The following is a 24,105-nucleotide window of genomic DNA, read 5'->3' as shown; positions in this document are numbered from 1 at the left end:
GCTTTGAAGGTAGTTTTTGTTTTTATATAACCCTCTATGAAGGCATGGTAGTTCAGAGATTATATCTTGTTACCCTTAAGTTATGGTATTCCAACATAAGCGAGAAGTGTGTTTTTGGAGGATTCTTCTGGCAGAGGAACCTACGCAGTGTTGCATTTTTCGTGTTGAATGGAAAGCTCATTTCAATGTCAGCATTAAACATTTTTAAGACCATCTTAGCTAAAACATTTTCTGAGTGTGTACGTGTATATAAAATATGATTTGCTTGGGGGAGACTTTACTCTTAATTAAACACACCTTTAGTAAGCATGATTTTATCCTTGAACTTCTTAAAATGTGATTTTGTACTTTCTATTTCGTATTTTTAGATGCCAACACTGTTTGTGGAATCAGTTTTGGAAGTACATGGTAAATTTGTTCAACTTATCAACACTGTTTTGAATGGTGATCAGCACTTCATGAGTGCACTGGATAAGGTAACCTTCATGTTTATCTATATAAAAGTCTCTTTGTTTCATCATCATCCTTGAGTCATCATCATTCTTAGGCAGTTTCAGAATTAGGGCTTCTAATTATGAGATTTCTGGTCCAGATGTGGAGATCAACTTCAGGTGACTAATTTCAATTTGAAAGTTAAAGTAGAAATAATTAACAACTTTTAAATTATTAAGAGAATGGTTAAATTAAATGTTTTTTTGAACTCCTGTGATTATGTTACATAAGGGGAATTGTTGCAAATAAACTAATACTGTCTAAAAAGTACCTGAATAATTTTAATATTCTTTAGTATGGATTTTTCCTTTGGAATATAATACTTGGGTACTTGGGCTACATTGAATAATACTTAAAAATAAATATTACAGTGAAACTGTGAGAGCTGAAACTCAGTGGGACTGCCTCATTTTTACAGGTCTTGGAAGTTTTCTGCCTTTGACAGAGTGCAGTCTTACCACTTTTTTATTGCTCTCTGTTAGTGGAAAATATTTGAGTTTTCCTTCTCTGACAGGTTTCCGCCTTACACGGTTTCCAGCCTTTGCAGGTTTTACTGTATTTTTATAAACTTCAATTTTGGTATTCTTTAGAGGAAATTTGTTTGAAAGGTTGTTGTAAGCTAAAAGTAGCCTTATTTTATCTGTGTTCAGATTTTAGTAGTAAGTTATAAAGAACGTCTTTCAATAGGAATAGAATATATAATTACTCTGTAATTATTATGAGGAAAGGAGCCCTGGTGATGCAGTTGTTAAGTGCTCGGCTGCTAACCAAAAGGTCAGTGGTTTGAATCCGTGGGAGAAAGATGTGGCAGTCTACGTCCATTAAGATGACAGCCTTGGAAATCCTATAGGGCAGTTCTGCTCTGTCCTGTAGGGTCACTATGAGTCAGAATCGACTCGATGACAGTGGGTGTGGTTTTTTATCATGAGGAATACATTTAGAGGAGTTCACCCTATGTTAGATATGAAAACACTATTAACAGACTGCCACTAAAATGCCAAGTTTTTCGTGGTGTGGTATTTTTTGAACATAAGAGATTATAGCATATAGTGAACCAGCTGTACTTTTACCCTATTGCTGGTGCCTAATTACTGGCCTGTTTTCTATTTAGGCCCTTACATCAGTAGTAAATTACAGAGAACCCAAATCTGTTTGCAAAGCACCTGAACTGGTAAGTTTGATGGTTGCTTAAAAATAATCTTTTGAAAAGTCTTTATTAGAAGATAAAAACTGAAGAGAATGTCAAATTGATGTTTTCAGCGTTTTTCAGAAAAATAGATGAAATTAAATCACTAAAAATAAAAATGATGGTCTACATCATATGTAATTTGGCTTCTATTTAAGAAATGCAGTAGTCCATATACCATAGCATTTCCTTAAGTAATAATAAGAAAACATTTCATTTTATAAAGTTTGAGTTTTACAATGTGTTTGCCTTGAAATATTTATTTGCATTACTTCTCATGGAAATTTTGTTATATCTGATATCTAAAGGAAGTCTGATCATAAATTTTCAGTAACCTTTGAAGGAAACTTTTACAGGATTGTTGTAAGAGTAAGAAAAAGTAGTTGTTTAGTGTCAGAAAATTATATAACTGCTCAAAATTCACTTAGGTGCTCTTTTAGGAACTTGATTACTTTATATCAATGCTTTTATTATTAGTCCCTGATTGTTGATTTGATTTTTGATGTGTTTATAGTTTTTTTTAAAAAAAAATTTTCTATGACATATACTTTTAAAGTTCCTTAATTTATTTTCATATTTTTTAAACAAGTTTTAGGACAGCAAAGACCTTGTCCATTGATCTTCATTTTATTGTTAATTTGCCTCCTTTGAGACATGATATGTACACGAGGGCCCTTTATGAGACTTATTATCAATTTCTCTTTGAGCTTGCTAAGTACTGTGACAACTTACTAAAGAAATCAGCAAAAGGGATGACTGAGAATGAAGTAGAAGACAAACTCACGAGCTTCATTACCGTTTTCAAATATATTGATGATAAGGACGTTTTTCAAAAGGTAAGCTCTGAATAGAAAAGTTTTATTTGTGGTTTAGTCAGCTTTGATTTATTTTGGAACTTTAAATCATCAGAAAGGAAATAATCTTAAAAAAATTTTTTTTAAATGTAGTTCTACGCAAGAATGCTGGCAAAACGTTTAATTCATGGGTTGTCTATGTCTATGGATTCTGAAGAAGCCATGATCAATAAGTTAAAGGTAATGTAAGCCTTTGATCCAGTAATGTCTCTCTTAGAAATTATTTCATTAGTACACAAAGACATTAATTGTAGCATTATTTGTAATAGGAAATAATCAACAGCGACTAGTTAAATGTGTAATGGTATATTCATACAGTGGGATATGCAAATACTGTGTTAAAAGGACAAAATACATCAATATATTAATTTAGAAAGATCCAGAAGATAATTAGTTACTTTACTGAAGACTTATATCACTTATAGATGAATAAACCTAAAATATTCCTTTAAGTTTTTGGAGTGCAGTTGGATTTCAGTTCATTTTTATCTCATTTTAGCTTACACACAGATGAGACAACCGGTAATTGATTTATATTTATTCTGAGTTACTCAGTAGTCCAAATTTTTCCTGTAGGCATTGCATTTAATGTGTACTCCTTCTTAAACATAACAAAAATTGACTTTTAAAAAAAAGTTTTTTTAAAGTAACATTAACAGAACACAAAGCCTTTTATATCCTGAAATTCGAGATTCAGATTTTTGACCTCATGTTGACAGTTTGAAATAATTTCAGAGAAAAAGATTTGTCATTACTTAGTAGATGGGTATTAAAAATATGCTTAAGTACTTTCCCTTTTTTACTGACTACTGACTTGAGTATTCCCAGTAATTTTTCATGTGTATTTGACACTAAATATTAAACAGTATCTTATATATAGTAACAGCATTTTGCAGTGTTGAAATGAGATATATGGATTTATAGAAAAGCTTGTGTTTTAAAGGGATAGTTATTGTATCATAATTATGTGTTTTCATTTACTTATTTAATGACCTTTAAAAAGAAAGGAATTTGTTTTGAGCAGCTGCTTGAGCTATGATACTCTGCCCTGTATGGTCGCTATGAGTTGTAATTGACTCGATGGCAGCAGGGTTTTTTTGGGTTTAGGTGTAGATGCACAGTGAGGGCATTTACAGTGCAGTAGTAACCAATGCTTTCTACAATATGGCTTATCCTTTTTTCTTTTTAAATCATATTAAAAAACACAAAAATGCCCCCCCCTTTTTTTTTAACAGCAAGCCTGTGGTTATGAGTTTACCAGCAAGCTACATCGGATGTATACAGATATGAGTGTCAGTGCTGATCTCAACAATAAGTTCAACAATTTTATCAAAAACCAAGACACAGTAATAGATTTGGGAATTAGTTTTCAAATATATGTTCTACAGGTATGAATATGTGTTTTATTGTGGGCATACACTAATCATTTCACATACTCTGTTAAAAAGGATTAATAAATAGATGTCTGATTAGATTTTTTTCAGTTAGTCGATTGTGTCTTCCAAAGTTACATTTGGAATCAAATATCCCATGATAGTAATGCTGACGGGTTTTACCAAAATTTTAAGGGAGGAAAAAAAGATGTTTTAGTTCTTACATCATTTTTTAAGTATTTATTTTCAAGTCAGATGATGTTGATCTATTTACTTTTTTTCTGTTTAGGCTGGTGCATGGCCTCTTACTCAAGCTCCTTCATCTACATTTGCAATTCCCCAGGAATTGGAAAAAAGTGTACAGATGGTAAGTTTGCAGAAAATGTTTTAGAAGACCTAAGGTGTTTTAATAATTATCTTCATATTATATCCCTTTAAACATTTTTCTAAAGTTTTAAGGGCTCGTGTGATATAAAAATTATGAGTTTGCTCAACTGCAGCCTGAAGACGCAGTCTTCCACAAGACTGCCCTCCCCAGGGCTACCCTCACTTCTTACCAGCTGGCTGTTGATTCGGAGGTTTCCACAACCATCGTCAGGTTTGATAGTTCACTAGAATGACTCACAGAACTCAAAAAAGTGCTACCTTACGTTTACGGCTTTATTATATCAAAAGGGTGTAAATCAGAACCGCCCAAAGAAACACATTGGGCAAGGTGTGGGACTGTTCCAAATGCAGAGTTTCCATTTTCCTCAGGGATGAATTACTCCCATGGAAATGAGGTGTCACAATACTCAGAGTATTGTCAACCAGGGAAGCTCACCTGAGCTTTGGTTTCCGCAGTTTTTATTGAGGCTTTATTATGTAAGCACGATTGTGTAAGTCATTTGCCAAGTAGTTTAACTCAAATCTCTAGCTCCCTTCCCTCCTTGGAGGTCAACTGATAGCATGCATCTCAAAGCTCCAACCCTCTAATCACATGGATGGTGTTTCTGGCATGGCCAACCACCCATCCTGAGTCTTCTCCTTAATATAATCTGTGGAGGGGCCCACCATGAGTCATCTTGTTAGTATAAACTATCAGGTGTAGGCCAGGGTGCCCACCATGAATAACAAAGACTCCAGTCACTTGGGAAATTCCAGTAGTTTATATAGAGGTTAGCAAACTGGGCATGAATAAATTCTTTATTACACAAGAATATATTCACAAATTATAGTCAGTCTTTCTTTTGGGAAGAATGTTAAAAAATTGTAGTTACTAATATTAAAACTAAAATGCTAAGAGTGTCATGTAGCTCTTTGTCAAAATGTTTCTCTTATTCTTAGTAAATTTACTCTCTGCTCTTAAGCAGTTTTAAATTATGAAAATTGTTATACCTAACACTTAGATGATTTTCCAATTTTCAATTTGAATTTTGAGCTCTCCCCACCCCCCGTGTAATAGTTATTTTTATTTCTGGGCCGTAATTTAGGCAAATATGAAATGTGAAATATGCTAGAAAAAAATGGATTGAAGCTGGAAAATTCAAGGGAAAATTGCTTGAAAATATGATTGAGTAGAAACCCTGGAATGCTTAAAAAACATTTAAAAAGACTATCTCATTTTTTAACAGCTTTATTGAGATATATAATTCATATACCATGCAGTTCACCCATTTAAAATGTACAGTTTAATGTATATTTAGAATATTCACAGAGTTACACAACCACCACCACGTTTTAGAACCCACTGGCAGTTACTGGAGGTTCATTCATGCTGTAGCATGTGCGAGTACTTCATTCTTTTTTATTGCTGAGTAAATAATACCACATTTTACTTATCCATGCATCAGTGAATGGACATCTAGATTGTTTCCACTGTTTTTGGTATTATGAGTAATGCTGCCATGAACACTTCGTATACAGGTTTTTGAGTGGACGTGTTTTCATTTTTCTGGAAACTAACCGCTCTTGATCTCTAACTTACTAAAAGAGGCTTCCTATTTCTTGATTGGATGAAAATTTGGGTAGCAGTTTTTCTAGAGAAACCTTTATCAGCTTTTAATAGACCCTTTATTTGGACAGTGATTTGAGGTTGTGAACCAGTGAGTTATGCATAGATTTATGACATTTAAAATGAAAATGCCATTTCATTACATTGTTTCCTAGAGCTGTGCACAGTGGGTAGTTTGGATCATTTTATTAAAGGAAGTTTTTTTTTTTCTTTAAAAAAAAAAGGATTGCAAATAAAATAAACACAGTGCAGCTCTCGAATCGTAATTCTGGGTTCAAATGTTTATTTTGCCATTGACCAAGCTCTGTGGCTTTGGGCAGGTAACTTTCTAAATCTCCCTTAACTGACAGTAGTATTACCTCAGAGTGGTGTTATGTGGATGAAATGAGGTAATCCATGTAAAGCACCTAGCCTGGTATATAGTAAGTGCTCGATAAATGTTAGGTGTTAGTAGATGTAATATTACACTCATAGTGGTGATAGTAGTAGTAGTAATAGTAGATTAGAATATATAACCTGCCAGGATGATTGCAGGATACTAGGCATAAGGTAGACTTTCAGAGTAGAAGTATAAGACTTTTTACATTCTCTTTGAAAAGGGATTAAAGCACAAACCGTCTTATAAACCATATGAAGATGAACATTCACCAGATAACCATTTGGGTGTATCCCCAGGCTATTATGGATTTCACAGAAAGGATAGATGTGAGCTAGGGGCCTGGGAAGGGATAGCCAGGTAAAACATTTTGATGTATTTGTGACCAGGCAAGAGAAAGAAAATTGACTCCTCTTAAAACTTATTTGTTTCTTCTTAAGCCTGCTTCTCCATTCATAATTAAGGGAGAAGGTAGGGGCCGGCAGAAATAAAGTTTTCTTCTAACTGCATGTCCTTCCCTCTCCCCTTGAAATAATTATTTTCCAGTAACCGTTTTTTAACCTTCATGAACTTTATTTATAAATGTATGGCCTTCATTAGATTTCAGTTTGCTCATTTACAAATAGTAATCGGGTTTCTCTCTGACTATAAAATTGTATAAGCCCAAGAATATGCCTCTGTTCATTTGGGTTCTTTTGTATCTACCAGTAGAGGGAGTTTGTCCTGATATTTTTTCCTAGTGAATCCAAGTTTTCAATTACCTAGGAATGAAAATCCTTTTGTATATTTCATAGTGTCTGTTTTTCGTGTAAATTAATTCATCTTGATTTAGTGATAATTCTTATTTTTTATGTTTTAATCTTAATAGAGCTGTTTATCAAAAATTATGTCCATTTTACACAGAAGTATCTTAAAATTACCTTATGTGTAAAATGGAGATTGTGAGAATGGCGCAGGACTGGGCAGTGTTTCATTCTGTCGTACACAGGATTGCTATGAGTTGGAACCGACTCAGTGGCACCTAACAATGACAAATCTTAAAATTATGAAAATAAAACTATATTAAAAGTAATTATTTTTGCACGTTAAGCCAGTAAGTATTAATTGTAATATTTCTTTTGTACCAGGCCCACAAACCTGAATAATATAAAGAGATATTTAAAGTAGTATATATTGATGCAACTCTTAGAGTTGAATAAACCCACTGAATATGAATTGTTAATTTTTCAGTCCATTTGAGTTCTATTTAATTGCCCTCAAACATCCTTTTAAAAATGCTATCATTTAGTTGGAATATTACTTACTTTAAAATGAGAAAGTTAAATATATTTCTTAGTAAACTTTGGTAACACAATTATTATATAATAAGCAACGTTTGTACAACTTTTGTCTTTGTAATACCAGATTAATTTACAGTATTCCCATTTGGAGCTGAATCATTTTGTTCTTGAACATCTATAGATATGAGAGTCTTTTTAATTAGATTTTAAATTTCGGGATGAAAGAATATTTTCTTTTGCTATGTTGATATCATCAATAAAACATTAGTGAACAGTGCTAGTTGCTGGGAATATAAACAGGTAAAACGTGCCTTCACAGCTTAGAATCTTAAAGCTAATTTTGCGCTTAAATAATTTATAAAGAACACTTTTCAGCTTGGGTTTCTTATTTTTAAAAGTGCTTTATTTTGCTCTGGTACACAAACTCATTATAAATTATGAGTTGTATAGTAGTACTGGAGTTTTACTGACAACCCTGTTAAACCCGTTGCCGTCAAGTTGATTCTGACTCAGCAACCCTATAGGACAGGATAGAATTGCCCTCATAGAGTTTCCAAGGAGTGGCTGGTGGAGTCGAACTGCCAACCTTTTGATTAGCAGCTGAGGTCTTAACCAGCTGAACCACCAGGGCCCCGTTGACAATCCAAAAAAAACCAAACCAAACCCATTGCCGTCTAATCAATTCTGACTGATAGTGACCCTGTAGGACAGAGTAGAACTGCAGCATAGGGTTTCCAAGGAGTGGCTGGTGGATTCGAACTGCCAATGTTTTGGTTAGCAGCCAAGCTCTTAGCCACTACTCCACCAGGGTTTCTTTGACAGCCCAGGAGGTTATTAATTAGTCAAAGTATACTTCTAGAATCCCCTTATGGCATATTTTTGTTTGGTCTTATCTGGATTAGAACCAGTTAGAAAATCTTTTGTATTCCAGGTAGCAGTTATTTTCTAGTGATCATGCAAAGGGGTTGGTGGCTATGCTGGTAGAGGAGAGTGCTGCAATATTGGAGGGAAAACATGCTGAACAAGTTTCAGCTTCTCTGGACTAGTGGAACTTGGAATAAACTGCTGATTCTATTGATTGCTTTAGTTGAACTAAAAGGTAAAGTTTGATATACAAATAAAGGCTTTATGTATGTTACATATTGCACATCATGCTAAAATTATGTTCACATTCTGAGTTGTGACATGATGCATTCAAATATTTTTCAGTTTGTAGTGAAGTTGAATTTTTATCTTTTTCAATCTCGGTATCCTTTTCCCACTGTGTATTATATAGTAGCACTTTAAAAGATAGGAGCTCTATGTTTTGGACTGAGGTCCTACAACCACACATTCAGTCCAGGAAAGGAATGTTCACAGTTTCAAAGCTGCATTACTAGTATGTTAAATTTACTTATTCACAATTACAGAAACCCTGGTGGCGTATAGTGGTTAAGAGCTACGGCTGCTAACCAAAAGGTCAGCAGTTCGAATCCACCAGCTGCTCCTTGGAAACCATATGGGTCAGTTCTATAGGGTCACTATGAGTTAGAATCGACTCGACGGCAATGGGTTTGGTTTTGGTTTATAGTAACTAAAGAATATCCAAAGAGAAGTACTCTGACGCTTTGTTTGTTTTATTGTTTTACTGGATGTATAAGTTAAATCATAGATGTCACTTTATAGGTAATCATGAAAATATTAATCAACATGTCACTTCAGCAAGGGTATATATGTTGGCAAATAGGAGATAGAAATGAAGGTGTGATTTATGTTTTCATATGGAAATGTATGTTGTGGTGGTTTTGGTCATTAATTAGTATTTATAAAGCCTAAATTAATATTATCCAAAAATGATAATTAACTACAATGTAATTTTGAATATATATGAAGAGTCACATTTGCAGTGCTGTGGTTTACTGGAGAAAACCCTGGACAAAATTGTCAGTGAAAAGACCTGGGTTAATATTTGTATGATCTTGGCCAGGGACTGCATGTATGTCTTATCCGTAAAATGAGACGGTATACCAGATAGGCTATAATATTCTTTCTAACGTGAACCTTTTTTTAAAAAAAAAACATTTATAGCATGGGGATAGCAAGTAAGTTATAGTAGCTGAAAATAATTAAATTATAGTAGCTGAAAATAATTAAAATTTTTTTTTTTTTTCAGTTTGAATTATTTTACAGCCAACATTTCAGTGGAAGGAAACTTACATGGTTACATTATCTCTGTACAGGTAAGTTGCATTCAACTATATGTGGTTTAATGAAATTTACTTGGTATGATTATGTTAATAATTTAGAAAAATTTCTTATAGCCTAATTATAGTTTTTAATCTTTTCCATCTCCCTTTTTGGTTACCATTAAAGGAACAAATGAAGTTCAAGTGCAGAACATTTTAATAGTATTTTATAATTATGCTGCTTAAAGTATTACTGTTTAATAAGGGAATATCTAAATTTTATAATGGTTTATTGCATTTCTATAGAAAACTACTGTTTATAGACATTAGAAACTTTATGTAGACACTCAAACTTGATGAGTCCAATACTCCTAATATCCTATTCTAAGTATGCCACGTATCCTTGGAAATTTCATTAACTGTTATAGCATCATAAGGAGACCTAACCATTTGATTTTTATTTGTGACAGTATAGTGAACTGTAGTAGTAAATACTTTCCCCAGAAAGTCTCCATTTCCAGTAGTTTCCAGGTTAGGAGTAGCATTAATCAGAATCTCGTCATTTCCTTTACTTTTTTCTGAAATAGTGGGGTCCACTTATTGACAGTAGAGTTAATACCTGAATAATTATAGATTACGCAGTTGCTATTAGTTGCCTGAAGGTGTTAGTTAAAGCAAACACTCAAATTTTCTCACTTTTGCTAAAGCTCTGCTTTGAAATATGCGTGGAATGAGCTTTCCTTTTATCTAAGAGTGAAAGAGGATATATGTTAATATCTCCTAGAAATGATACAGTAAAATTCAAATCTCATCAGTTGCCATAATCCTTATTAGTCTTTTCTATCCACTCAAATAAGAGAGATTTCATCCAAGTAACTCTAATACTTACCAATTATATGTACATCTTGGATATGGTGGCTTATTATGGTAGTAATATATATTGCATTATTTGTATAAGTTTATTTTTATTGAACTAGTTGGGGGTTTTAATTTTTTTCACTATTTTTTGAAATAAAGAGGTGTTTACTGATATCCTTAATAACTGGTCACTTAAAAGGTGACCTTTTATTTTATACCTGTTATGAATGTTTTCTACTCTCATTTAGTAAATACAGTTGATTTTAAGGAAACAAAAAATTGCTGGGCCAGGATTTCAGATATTGTGTCTTCTAAGAAAGCTAATAGATCTTAATGTAGCTGAATTTAATTTGCTTGTACCGCTTCTGAGTATTTATCTTGGGGAGATTAAGCTGTCTTGTTTATTCTCATTACCTCAGTAATAATAAAAAGTTTATTATTTTCTTGGTGTTTAGCACCTAGCTGTGTACGGGAAGAAAGAGGCAGTACGTGTAGTTTTTACCAATGGAATTTGGCCTGAAAGAAAACAAGTTTTTTTCTGTTTTAGAACTATAGTACTAGTTGCCAAGCTGGTTTTTGGACCTTGTTTATTTATTTTGTCTTGTTTTAGGGGTGTGTATGCCTGTGTATGTGTGTGTTAATTAAAGCCAAATAGTTCTTTTTTTGGAAATGGGATATTAACTTTGTAAACACATTTCTTGTTTTGAATCACTGAAGGCACTGCAGAAAAACCTGTGATCTATCAGTGAAACTGTTGGGTGGGGGTTTTGTTTTGTTTTGTTTTTTATTTATTCATTTAACAAAAGGTTATCAAATGCCCTCCATGTTTAAGATACTCATTCTGCCGTGCCCACATTTGGCTTAAGACGCAAACTCAAGGACTTCTTTAAAACATTGGTTTTGATCCTGGGCTGATCAGTTAGAGTTCTGTTTTCTTGAGAATCTCTATCACTCATACTTAACATGTAATCAAAATTACTCATTACTAGTCCATTTCTATACTCCCAGCTTATTAAAACCCAAGAAATCATTTGTTTTTTTTCATGTTGTAAGCCAAGAGTCTTTATAAACAGTTGGAGATAGAATATACAGTGGTATTTGAAAGAATTTAAAGTCAGAAGAACTAGGGTTAAATAGTAGCTCACCATTTACTAGCTGTGTAGCCTTAAGCAAGTTCTCTGAGCCTATTTTCTTATCTGTATCTTGGTTAAATTCATTCATCAACTCGAAGAACATCTGTATTCTAAGTTCTTCTAAAGGTATACAGATATAAAATACAGAGCCTCAGCCCTCAAAAAGCTCACCTCTAGTTGGAGGAAAGACAGCTTAGTAATTATCCTACAGTGCTTTGAATGTTGTGATAGAGAGGCACGCTCAGGGTGTTAGGGCATCACATAGAATGGCAGACAGGTATTGGTGAGGGAGGGCTGATAGGTAGATAACATCTAAATTTGGTTTTCAAGGATGAATAGGACTTAGCTAAGATAGGCAAAGAAGAGTGTGGAGATTGTATCACCAATGGAGGTAAGAACTTTAAGAAGTAAGCAGTCTACCATAGCAAATGTGACAGATACTGACTGAGAGAAAGCCTGAAATTCCACTGGATTTATGACTAGGAGTTTGGGTAGAATTATCCTAGGAGAACAGCTTGACAAAGGATACAAGTACAGAACCTCACAATCTTTATACTGTCAGGATATAAATCAGTTTCATTTGTGACAGAGCAGAAATCGAGAAACGATGAACTCAAGGGGGCTGATACCACTTTACCACATGTGAAATTTGGTCAGTTAAGGTGGTAGCCACCAGGTATCTCCATTGTAAAGTGACTCTTTCCCATTTTCAATTAACAGGTGAACCTGAGAGGTGATTATTGGGTTCCATATGTATACCCTGTTCCTCAAACACCCTTTCCTAATGATTTTGTCGTCCATTGATGATCCTTGCCTGAATCAGTTATTTCATTATTGGTTGCAAAATGGTCTATCATTCCCTCAACATTTATTAGCTGACATTCTTCCATAAAGAGAAGCTTGCCTTAAGAGACAAGATTGCTGACATGTAATTGGGGAGCAGCTTGAATGAAACTATTGTGAGAGTTTTGCCAACTCTTTGTTTCCTATTCTTGTAAATGCTAGTTCAGTTATGATTGGCTTGTTTTAAAAATTATGTTTGTACAACATGCTTTCTTTTAGTTTGGAGTTTCTTAGAGTTTGCCACCCTGTTAGCATAAATCATCCTCTTTTGTCATATTCCTTTTCTGTGTATATGAAAGTAAATTAAATGAATCGTCCAAATCTGGGGCTTTCTTCCCTACCCCGCATGCTTCTCTGCCCCTCCCCAGTCTTTTCACCTGTGAGCTGGCTAAGGAGAGAAGGGTCCGGAAAAAAGTGGGAACAGGTCCATGTACTCCGATCCTTGATAATTTATTGAAAAATAGCAAGGAAAATATATAATGTAAAACTAGTTAGTTTTTCTGTTACATGTTGTAGAATAACTCAGTCATAGGTAAATGGTACTTTGGCCCTTTCCTTGTATTGTTTCCTCATGCTTTTTGGGTTCTGTTGGTGGTCAAAGATTATTTTTTGTGGCAGAAGACTCATTCTGTCCCCAAACCCATGTCAGTATATTACAGGATCAGTGACAGTGACAGTGTCATGAGGTCAAAACTACCTGATTAAGTGGCGTGGTTCCACTTAATCATCTTGGTGCTTGATGCATTATTTTATATGTGTTTCTGGGGCATATGATTAAGCAGTCATTGCACAAATGATGTAATACAGTTCATGTGATGTTTTGTTCCTCACATTTCCCAAACTTAACTGTTGAATGGAGAGCCTTTAAAGTACTCTTTATACTAATTGCTAGTGGTACACTTCTAATGATTTTTTTTTTACTTAAGTCCTTTGTGTTAATCAGATATTCTAATTAATTTATTAATTTTTCCTATCCAAAGAATTTTGAAAAAGATTTCTGAATACCAGTTTTTTCTGTTGGTTAATGTGAGTTAAACCAAGACATAATTGATAATGATAATAAAAGTTAATATGGGGATCTGGGGAGTGGGGGTGATACTAAAATGGCAAATTGACTTCTGTCCTTTAAAATCTTTAGTTACATGATCAATAAATAAAAGAAGCATAAGCTCTTGATCAAAGTTACTAATTATCACTAACAGGGAAAATGCAGCCTCTGGAGTAGTTCATGTGAAATGCAGTTCCATTGATTTAAGATATAGAACCTTAAAATCAAATCTCATGCTAGTTTAGTTTATAATCCATTAAAAAGTCAAATCACTTTTCCCTTTTGTGGCCATCGCCGAAGCTGCAGCAGCCAAAATGAAGTTCAATCCCTTTGTGACTTCTGACTGGAGCAAAAGTCACAAAAGGCATTTCAGTGCACCTTTCTACATTCGCAGGAAGATTATGTCTTCCTCTCTTTCCAAGGAACTGAGACAGAAATACAGTGTTCAGTCCATGTCCATCCGAAAGGATGATGAAGTTCAGGTTATACGACGACACTATAAAGGTCGGCAAATTGGCAGAGTAGTCCAGGTTTACAGGAAGAAATATGTCATCTACATCGAATGGGTGAAACAAGAGAAAGCTAATGGCACAGCTGTCCATGTGGGCATTCACCCCAGCAAGGTGGTTATCACTAGGCTATCAATAGGCTAAAACTGGACAAAGACCGCAAAAAGATCCTCAAACATAAAGCCAAATCTCACCAAGTAGGAAAGGAAAAGGGCAAATATAAAGAAGAAACAATTGAGAAGATGCAGGAGTGAAATAATCTTATATACAACTTCCATTAAAAACTGCAAAAACGAAAAAAAAAAGTCAAATCATGCTGCCCGTGTGTTTGTATGTGTGTGTGTGTGTGTTTGCTATAATCACTAAACCACAGTTTTATGCTTTAGGAATCAGTTCTTTGATTTGCATCATTTATTTGTTTTAAAGTTGTTCACTTAGAGACTACAGAGTGTATAGATAGTTTGTCATACTGTTTGTTACAAGCTCTTGAGTGTGACAGTATCATGCTGCTGTCTCCCCCAGGGTGTTGTAGAACTGTAGTGTTTTAAGTGTGCGTTTAGACCTTAGCATACTTGAACCTTACCTGGGCTTGGACCAGATGTAGAGCACACATGAGGTTGTTGATGGTAGCAGGCTGTTATTCTTTCTCCTTTCTCTTGTCTGTCCATCTCTCCTCCTCCTCCCACCTTCTTTTAAAGTATTTACTCTCCTAGTAATACTTAAAGACATTGTTTAAACCTACAGGTAAAGGTTATGGTAGCTTAACCCTGATTCATACTATGTGCTCAAGACTGATAATCCTCCTCTCCACCCAAAAGAAAAAAAGGATTACATTGCTGGCAGAAATGCTAACAACAATTCAATAAGTCTCCACTTCCCTCTTTCAGGAGAAAATGTCTGAAATAAACAATGATTACTCAAGTAATTTTGAAACGTTTCTTTGGATGGTCAGTTTGCTGTCACAATTTTTGTTTTAATTGTAGGCGAAGTTAAAATGAACTATTTGGGCAAACCGTATGTAGCCATGGTCACAACATACCAAATGGCAGTTCTCCTTGCCTTTAACAACAGTGAGACCGTCAGCTATAAAGAGCTTCAAGACAGCACCCAGATGAATGAAAAGGAACTGACAAAAACCATCAAATCTTTACTTGACGTCAAAATGATTAACCATGATTCAGAAAAGGTAATGTGGCAATATTTCAAGGAATTTATGTATTATAAACATTAAAGCTTTTTCATTAGGATGTTCACAGTTTCAAAAGTAAGATTATAATTGCTAATGCTCTGTGGGCTTTGGAAGATGCTTCAGTCAACTACATTAATCTACTGCAAGTTCTTTATAGCTCTGAATTTGAGGAATCATAGATAATGCTATAGAGCTTAGTGTCTATGTATGTGCCTTTTATAGTGTGATGATGATTTTTTGTCTTATACTGTCACGTTTTACTAAAAAAATTGTAAACGAATGGTCATTGAGAGGGTTCTGGTGAACTGAGGTTTTAAAACTAGCCTATCATCAATCTTTGTTTTTTTCCACGTGTTTAAAACACTTGCTGTCTATTGCAGTTTTGACTCATGGTGACCCCATGTGTGTCAGAGTAGAACTGTGTTCCATAGGGTTTTCAATGGCTGGTTTTTCAGAAGTAGATCGCCAGGCCTTTCTTCTGAGATGCCTCTGGGTGGTCTCGAACCTCCAGCTTTTTTGCTAACAACCAAGTGCGTTAACCATGTGCACACTCGAGGACTCCTCCATGTTTTTAGTTAATATTAAATTACATGGTTCTGTAATAGTAAATGGCAGCCTCGTAATTTTATAAACAGGTTTAGAAACCTGTCATATCTGTCTTCTTAAAATATAATAATTGTATCTATTTGTAGTCATACTTAAAATGTATAATTCCATCTCAGTTGCTCTCAAGTCCCTTCATTTCAGGACCCAAATAACTACAATATATATTTTAATATCTAGCACAAGAATTGCAAACCAATAGTATATTCTTTTTTCTCTAGTAACAAGTTTTTGTTTTTTTATTAGCATATCCTAATGTTTACATGGTAGAGAAAGCAACAGATGTGTGTTAAATATCCTGCTTCCAATTATTGTGCCTATAAGAAAACTTCTTGTAAATATACTAGAGATGTTATTTTGGTGAAATTAAGAGCTTACAACTTCTCTCATCAGTTTGTTTTGCTGACATCCTAAGGTTATGCTGGCATTTTATAGCTTATAATTAAACCACTATAAGTGGCATATATTCTATAACTCAGACAGTGTCTTTTTTAATTTTGAGAAATGATTCTTAATTTTTCTGACTTCAGAATCTTAACACAGTATTAAATTCTCTAGTACCTTAGTGCTTAACAGGTTTTTATTTATTTTTTTTAAAACATGTTATTTTTGCTGCCCAGAAATTTACAAATTAAATATAGGTTGCTTGTTTGCACATTAAGCATTTGATTATGAAATCTGCCAAGTGCTTCTTTTTTTTTGTTGATCGTATTTTGGATGAAGATTTACAGAACAAACTAGCTTCTCATTAAACAGTTAGTACACATATGGTTTTATGACATTGGTTAACAACCCCATGACATGTCAGCACTGTCCCTTCTCAACCTTGGGTTTCCTATTACCAGCTTTCATGTCCCCTCCTGCCTTCTAGTCCTTGTCCCGTGGGTTGGTGTGCCCCTTTAGTCTTGTTTTGTTTTACGGGGCTGTCTACTCTTTGGCTAAAGGGTGAACCTCAGGAATGACTTTATTACTGAGCTAAAAGGGTGTCCAGGTGCCATACTCTCAGGGTTTCTCCAGTCTCTGTCAGGCCAGTAAGTCTGGTCTTTTTTTGTGAGTTAGAATTTTGTTCTACATTTTTCTGTACCTCTGTCCGAGACCATCTGTTGTGATCCGGGTCAGAGCAGTCAGTGGTGGTAGCCGGGCACCATCTAGCTGTACTGGACTCAGTCTGGTGGAGGCCATGTTAGTTGTGGTTCATTAGTCCTTTGAACTAATCTTTCCCTTGTGTCTTCAGTTTGTTCGTCTGTTGACACAGTACTTTTCACCTTATCCAATAGGCAGGGCTGTTCGCTCAACTATGGTGCAGCAAGGCAGGTCTAGCTGAAGGGGCGGGGGCTGGGATGGGTTGTTTGTGGCACCTTCTGGGGCTGACAGGGTGGGCTGGGTGTCAGTGCAGGGCAGGTTCTGGTAGGCCATGCCTATGCTTCTCGGGGGTATGATGTTTAGTGCATGGTGCAGATAAGCAGGAGGGAGGGGGAAGGGGATGTTGTGATGTGTGGAACTAAGCTGGGTATTGGAAAGAAGAGAGAGAGGAGAGAGAAACAGGAATTAAAAAAAAAGATGCTGAGGGAGCCTGCCACTGGAGTGGAGAGATGAGAAACTGAGAAATAAGGAAAATCAAAAAGGAAAAAAGAGAAAAAAAATAGGTAAATAAAAATTTAAAAAAGAAAAAAAATGTCCCCAGAGATCCCACCTGTGACTGAGGAAGTGACTCCCAGTCCTCAGGGCACAGCCTGTCTAGAAGGGGCAGAGATGGCACACAGCGCCAGGTATTCAGGAGATAGGAAAAGAAGGAAGGTAGGGAGAGATGAGAAACTGAGAAATGAAGAAAAACACAAAGGAAAAAAAGAATAAGAGAAAATAAAGAAAAAAATACCCACAGGGATCCCACTGGCAACCAAGGAAGTGGCTCCCAGGCCTTGGTTAGAAGGGGCAGAGATGGCACACAACACCGGGTATTCAGGAGACAGGAAAAGAAGGAAAGTAGAGAGAGACGAGAAACTGAGAAATGAAGAAAAAAAGGAAAAAATAATAATGAAAAAGAAAAGAAAAAATGCCCCTGGGGATCCCACCAGCATGGCTGCGCAGACCAGGAAAGTGGCTCTCAAGCCATGCAGTACATCCCAGCTAGAAGGGATGGAGAGGGCACACAGTGCCAGGTATTCAGAGACAAGAAAAGAAGTTAAGTAGAAAGAGACGAGAATCCGAGAAATTAAGAAAAAATTGAAAAAAGAAAACGAACAAACAAACAAAAAATCCCACGAGCATGGCGGCGTGGACCGGGAAAGCAGTTCTCCAGCTGGGCAACATTTCACAGCCTGTCAGGAAGAAGCAAAGATGGCTTATGGAGCCAGGTGTCTGAGACAAAGGAGGAGGAGGAGCAGGTGAGAGTCAGGGAAGAAACCAAAAGAAGACGACAAAAGCAACACCAGCAACAAAGAAATGGCACTGAAAGAGCCAGCTGGTGTGGGTGAGGCGATTGCAAATGGCACGGAGCCAACACCTCCTAGTCAAGCGACAGCAGCCCGCTGGGAAGCAACGGAGGCTAACCAGGGGAAAAGAAGGGCGAGGGGTGGGAAAGCGTGTATCGCTGGTTACGGGGTGCACTGTCTCCTGCTGGGAGCTCTGTGAAGCTGCTTTCTTGTATTCCTTGTCTGCTGATCTCTCTGACAGGAGTCCAAGGTGGCGCATCCGTGCTGCATTAGTGATACAAGACTTCGCTGTGTATCTCTCCTTGCTCTCTGTTCTTTGTCAGTTTCTTATTCCATTCGGTGCCTGGCTGAGTTCTTTATGTCTTCATTTGATGCTTAGCGTTCCAAGATTGACATTTGTCTCTGTTTTACTTAGTTTTTTGGGTCTTTGCTGTGAAGGGATGGCCTGGTGCTTCTGTCTGTGGTGCCATGCTGGCTCCACCTCTGCCAAGTGCTTCTTGATGCTGCTGATGGGGAAGTTCCACTATGTGATTTGAGTGGTTTTCTTAAGCCTGACGGAGAAGTTGTGATTCCAAAAATTGGCTTAATAACTGGACTTGAGAAAAGGTCACTTGCTTCTCCTCACAGAGTTAATAGAACATGAACTGAAGAAGGGTAAACCCTGGCAGAATCACCCCTGGGTCAAGGTGAAAGAGTGCTTGTGTGCCACTTGAAAAACAACTTTCATCTATAGTCAGCTGGTATTTTATTGCAACATTTAAAAAGAAAAATGTTCAGTTTTTCAAAATGGAGGATAATAAAAAATTATGAGCCTTGGTATTTCATAAAAGTTAAAATGTTAAATTTTGCATGTTTAATCCAATGAGCTTGACTCTTTTATCTCAAAGGTAATGTATATAGTAGTTGGACCAGGGAAAAAACTTATTCCTAAAATCCAAACTGATTGAAATTCCAGCAAATGTAAAATTAGAAAACAGTGATGTTTGCTTATTTGTTTGACAGTAAACAATTGTTTGTCTCTTAAATTAAATCTTTTTAAAGTGAACATTATGAGAGCTTAGGTTTTTTAACTTGGTCATTTAATTTCATTGTATATTGTTGGCAGCAAGCTCTTATTTAATGATTTTATTTTTTATAAAGCTGTGGATTTTTTTAAATATAGGAAGACATCGATGTAGAATCATCATTTTCATTAAATATGAACTTCAGCAGTAAAAGAACAAAATTTAAAATTACTACATCGATGCAGAAAGACACACCACAGGCAAGTGCTTTTAAATGTGATTTTTTTTGGAAATATTTAAGTGTTGTATTTTTTAAGTGGTAACATTGAAATCTAAAACATCACACTCCAAAATTAATAATACGATAACACATCTTTTCTGGTTTATTCTTTGCATTTACTAACCTAATAAACAAAAATCTCTGCTAGTGTTTTAGTTTTTAAAAGAAGTAGTAATGAGTATCTAAGGGAAAAGGTGTAGATTAATCACATTTGGTCTTAAACTCTTATTAAAATGTGTAGCTTTGCTTTGCATCCTCTCCAAAAAGTCTCAACCTCCCCGCTCCTTTTTTTAAATTTATTGTTGATGTTAGTTGCCGTTGAGTTGGTTCTGACTCATGCCACCCCATGTATGCAAAGTAGAACTGCTCCGTAGGGTTTTTAGGGCCGTGACTTTTTAGAAGCAGATTGCCAGGTCTGTCTTCCGAGGCACCTCTGGGTGGGTTCGAACTGCCAACCTTTGTGACTAGTCGTTGAGTGCTTAACTGTGCTACCCAGGAATTCTTTTCATTTATAGAATAAGAGAAACTTTTACAGCTAGTTTCTTTCAATGAAAGGCAGGCGTGTAGAAAAACGCTTTTCAGACTTTAATGTGTAAATGAATCACCTGGGGATCTTATTAAAATGCACATTCTGATTTAATAGGTCTGGAGTGGGGCCCAAGACTCTGCATTTCAAACAAACTACCAGACGAGCCACAGTTTGAGTAATGAACATATGCTGCTGGTGCTTGTTTTAAATCAGCAGTGATTATTGCTTTGTCCTGGGATAAACTGTTCAGATCACTTAAGTTTCCTGATTGCTTCCTATGTGCCACCCTGTCCTTGGGCTCCTTGTAGGATGTGAAGGTATAATATGTTAGGCCCTTTCTCAGAAACTTACTGCCCCATGGGGGAGACAAACATTAATTAATTGCCATTAAATTTGAACCCAAATTGGTCATGGTTTTATTTTTTTCCAGACTAGTGAATAATAACTTGTAATATATGAATTGTATTTTACCTTTTAAAAGCTGTCATGAGATCCCTGTTATGTGGCATTACTTCTTGCATCCCTTACTTCTACTGTGTTTCTTTGAGCTCTACAGAGATGAGCCTTTGTGACCCATCCTTCCTGGCTTCCCCGCTTAAGCCAAATAGGACCCATCACAACATTTCCCTTTGAAGCTTGATCCAGCATTCCCTTGTAGCCAATTACTGCTCTTTGCTTCAGTCTTACCTAAAAGCATTGTGGTATGGAGTCTGTAATCATTGTTAGGACTGTGGTGTGGAAAATTATTGCTGTATCATTTCAGTAAAGTCCTATTCTGTTGCCTATTTATATTAACAAAACAGTTAACTTTTCTCTAATAACCTTCCAACTTTAACCTTAGAGATTATATATAACCCTCTGTAGATGATGTTTTGTGATATTGGGCACAACATAACTGGATAATCTGATGCTAGGTGTTCCTTGGAGATTTATTTGAACTCACTGATAAAATGAATTATAAACAGGTTGAGTGACTTATTGTCTCATTTGCTGATTTTTGTTTTCCTGTAAAACAGGAAATGGAGCAGACTAGAAGTGCTGTAGATGAGGACCGGAAAATGTATCTCCAAGCTGCTATAGTTCGTATCATGAAAGCACGAAAAGTGCTTCGGCATAATGCCCTTATTCAAGAGGTAAGAGGGGAAAGGTGTCATCAAGACTTCTTGGGGTAGTGCACTTATCAATGTCTGGATTAGCTTTGTTTTTTCTTAAATGATGATACAGAAATCATATGATCTCCATACAACATAAAGAAATGCTTCATTACTTAATGACAGCAGTACTGAGTTAAAATTTTAGTATTAAATTCCGATTTGCTTTGGCTTCAATTTAGAGGTCTAAAACTCACCATTTCATTGATATTTCTGTCCAGTTATTGAAGAAAGTTGACCACTCAAGTATTTATTCATTCCATAAATACACAAGTATCTGCCATATGATAGGTTACTACTGGTCAATAGGGATATATATAATACAGGGCAAAACAAGACAGTGTTCCTGCCCTTTTGGAATTTACAGTCAAATGGGGGAGAAGTACATTATTGAAATGATATGCAAATAAATGTAAAGTTACATTTATATTTACTGAAAGAAAAGTATACAGCACTATGAGAAAATAGAAGATCTGATTAGGGTTTGTTAGGGAAAATTTTCCTGAGAAATTGTGATTTGAGCTAAGAGCTGCAAGGTAAGTAGAGTTAAGTGGAAGCTTGGGGCGGGGGTGTGTAAGTATTTAGGTAGATGGATTGGTTTACAGCTTCATTTAATTATATGTGAACATTACTAGATTGTGCTGTATCTATGTTCCACATTTTAATTCCTTCATAACGTAAAGGTTAAGCTGCTTCTTTACTTTGCATAGATTATTGTCTCACTATTCCTGCTCCCTCTGTGCACTGCCGTGCTCAGTTTTAAAGTTTAATGTTGTCCATGATACTCACTTATTTGCTATATCGTGTCCATCCGTTTAGATGATTTTATTGAGTTAATGTAATTTTATTGTTATTTCTAGTATCTTTTCTTGGATAGATTTGGTTTGTCAAAACCTCAATAAATTTTAAGTTCTTTTATAGATGATTGATAAGAAGTAATTATTTGTAGGTGAATTATTAGCAGAAGTTTGACCTCCATTTCTTTCTTACACAGGTGATTAGCCAGTCAAGAGCTAGGTTTAATCCAAGCATCAGCATGATTAAGAAGTGTATTGAAGTTCTGATAGACAAACAGTATATTGAACGCAGCCAGGCGTCAGCAGATGAATATAGTTACGTTGCGTGATGTTGCGCTCCTCCACGTGCGGGTGTAAGAAGATCATTGCCATCACCATTTGGTGTGTTCCTGTGGGAAAAAGCAGGCCTGTGCCTCCATAATTTGGTCATTTGGGAGCCCCTGTTTTCTGCTGTTTACAACATCACCAGTGCCACGTCATGAGCGTCAAGGAAAATGCCTATAGATATTTCAAGCTCATGTCATTGTGACATTTCTTAAAACTTTATTAAAAGAATGAGTGAAGTATTGCTGAAATGTGAAAATTTGGTTGGGTACCATGCTTTTTCTCCCTTCACGTTTGCAGTTGATGTGTTTTTTTTTTTTTAAATGTATCTTCAAGGACATAAAATTAAAAAACCTAAATATTGTAATATGACAGATAACCTAATAATTGTATCTACATTAAACTGACAAACATGATATTGCTGCTTGTCAAATAAAAAAAAATAAAGAAATAGTATGCTTTTTTTATGTGGATGGAATGTCAGGTTGGCTGTGAAATTCTATATATAAATGTTGGTGAGTCATCAAACAGGTAATGAATGCGCTTTAGTTGCTTTTTATCTGAATGGTTTAATTTCACTTGTACTTCTTAAATCCTACATGAAAAATGTCTAGATTATTGTTCCTGAACATATAAAAAAATGCATTCAACGTAAAGAATGCTTTATTTTTATGGATTAGAACTACGTTGGATATGACCTTTGGAATATTGAGGATTTAATGCCATCAAGCGTTTCTGGTGATGTGCTATGTACACCAAGTATGAGGGGAATATGTGGTGACCTCGAGTCTGGCATAGAAAGAACTTTTCATTCAGAAGTCATCTTATTTCTGTTTTCATCGTACGTTAATTCTAATACAGCTTGATACCCGAGCTCTATTGTCTTGCCTTTTACCTTTCCTTGAGTCATAGGAGATCCTGTGATACCAATGTATTCCTTTCATACTCTCTCCCTACTTACTGCTCTGTCATGCCCTTCTTTCCTTAACACTTCAGAGACTAGACTCAGTCATATGTCACAGGTGTGTTTAGCAATGCATAGCCTGTATATCTTTTTTAATCTGCATAGTGCATGACACTAGAAGCCACTTTAGGATATAGAGACATGAAGTGGCATCATTTTATTATATATGTTGACAGCAGTATTAAGATAGCCCAAAACCAAACTTATTGCCATCGAGTCAATTCCAAGTCATAGCAACCCTATAGGACAGAGTAGAACTACCCCATAGTGTTTCCAAGGCTGTCAACTTTACAGAAGCAAACTGCCACGTTTCTCCCACAGAGCAGCTAATGGGTTGGAACAACCAACCTTTTGGTTAACAGGTGAGTGCTTAACCACTGCCCCACCAGGGCTGCTTTTAGTATCAGGATACTTTGGTCTATTGTCATGTTAATTATCTACCTGCCCTGCCCCCCCACGTAAGCACTTTTTTTTTAAAGCTTTAATATTATTCAATCTATCCCAGACAAATTCTTTCACTTGTACTGCTTCAGTTCGTTATCTCTTTCACTTGTACTACTTCAGTTTGTATCTTTAGCAGATACCAAACCCATTGCCGTCAAGTCGACTCTGATTCATAAGGCCTTTTAAAAAAATAATAACAACCACAGTGACATTATCAACACCTAACAAAAAGCCAGATGGCCACCCACGGGTATGGTGTTTAGCTCATTATCTAAATA

At 35.7% G+C, this 24,105-nt stretch overlaps 1 protein-coding gene and 1 pseudogene across 4 annotated transcripts in view; both read left to right on the top strand.

The window, feature by feature from the left end:
• CUL2 (cullin 2) overlaps positions 1–23,675 on the top strand; it is an 89,466-nt gene extending 65,791 nt beyond the window's left edge. Inside the window, exons 6-16 of one of the 4 annotated variants that reach the window (XM_023741950.1) lie at positions 369–476; positions 1,604–1,663; positions 2,386–2,514; positions 2,626–2,712; positions 3,768–3,920; positions 4,195–4,272; positions 9,707–9,773; positions 15,094–15,296; positions 19,497–19,598; positions 21,164–21,280; positions 22,293–23,675. In XM_023741950.1, the coding sequence (XP_023597718.1) occupies positions 369–476; positions 1,604–1,663; positions 2,386–2,514; positions 2,626–2,712; positions 3,768–3,920; positions 4,195–4,272; positions 9,707–9,773; positions 15,094–15,296; positions 19,497–19,598; positions 21,164–21,280; positions 22,293–22,424 (1,236 nt within the window). In that variant the 3' untranslated portion in view covers positions 22,425–23,675. The remainder of the gene's footprint in view (positions 1–368; positions 477–1,603; positions 1,664–2,385; positions 2,515–2,625; positions 2,713–3,767; positions 3,921–4,194; positions 4,273–9,706; positions 9,774–15,093; positions 15,297–19,496; positions 19,599–21,163; positions 21,281–22,292) is intronic. The other 3 variants (XM_023741947.1, XM_023741949.1, XM_023741948.1) reach the window with 3 other exon arrangements.
• On the top strand, positions 9,783–15,063 carry LOC111822698 (60S ribosomal protein L26-like; annotated as a pseudogene).
• Positions 23,676–24,105: the final 430 nt, after the last annotated feature.

The sequence above is a fragment of the Trichechus manatus genome, unplaced genomic scaffold, assembly GCF_000243295.1.
Source record: "Trichechus manatus latirostris isolate Lorelei unplaced genomic scaffold, TriManLat1.0 scaffold00195, whole genome shotgun sequence".
In the NCBI taxonomy this organism is placed as follows: Eukaryota; Metazoa; Chordata; class Mammalia; order Sirenia; family Trichechidae; genus Trichechus; species Trichechus manatus.
The sequence above is the reverse complement of the archived record's forward strand: the minus strand, read 5'-3'. Positions and strand labels throughout refer to the sequence as shown.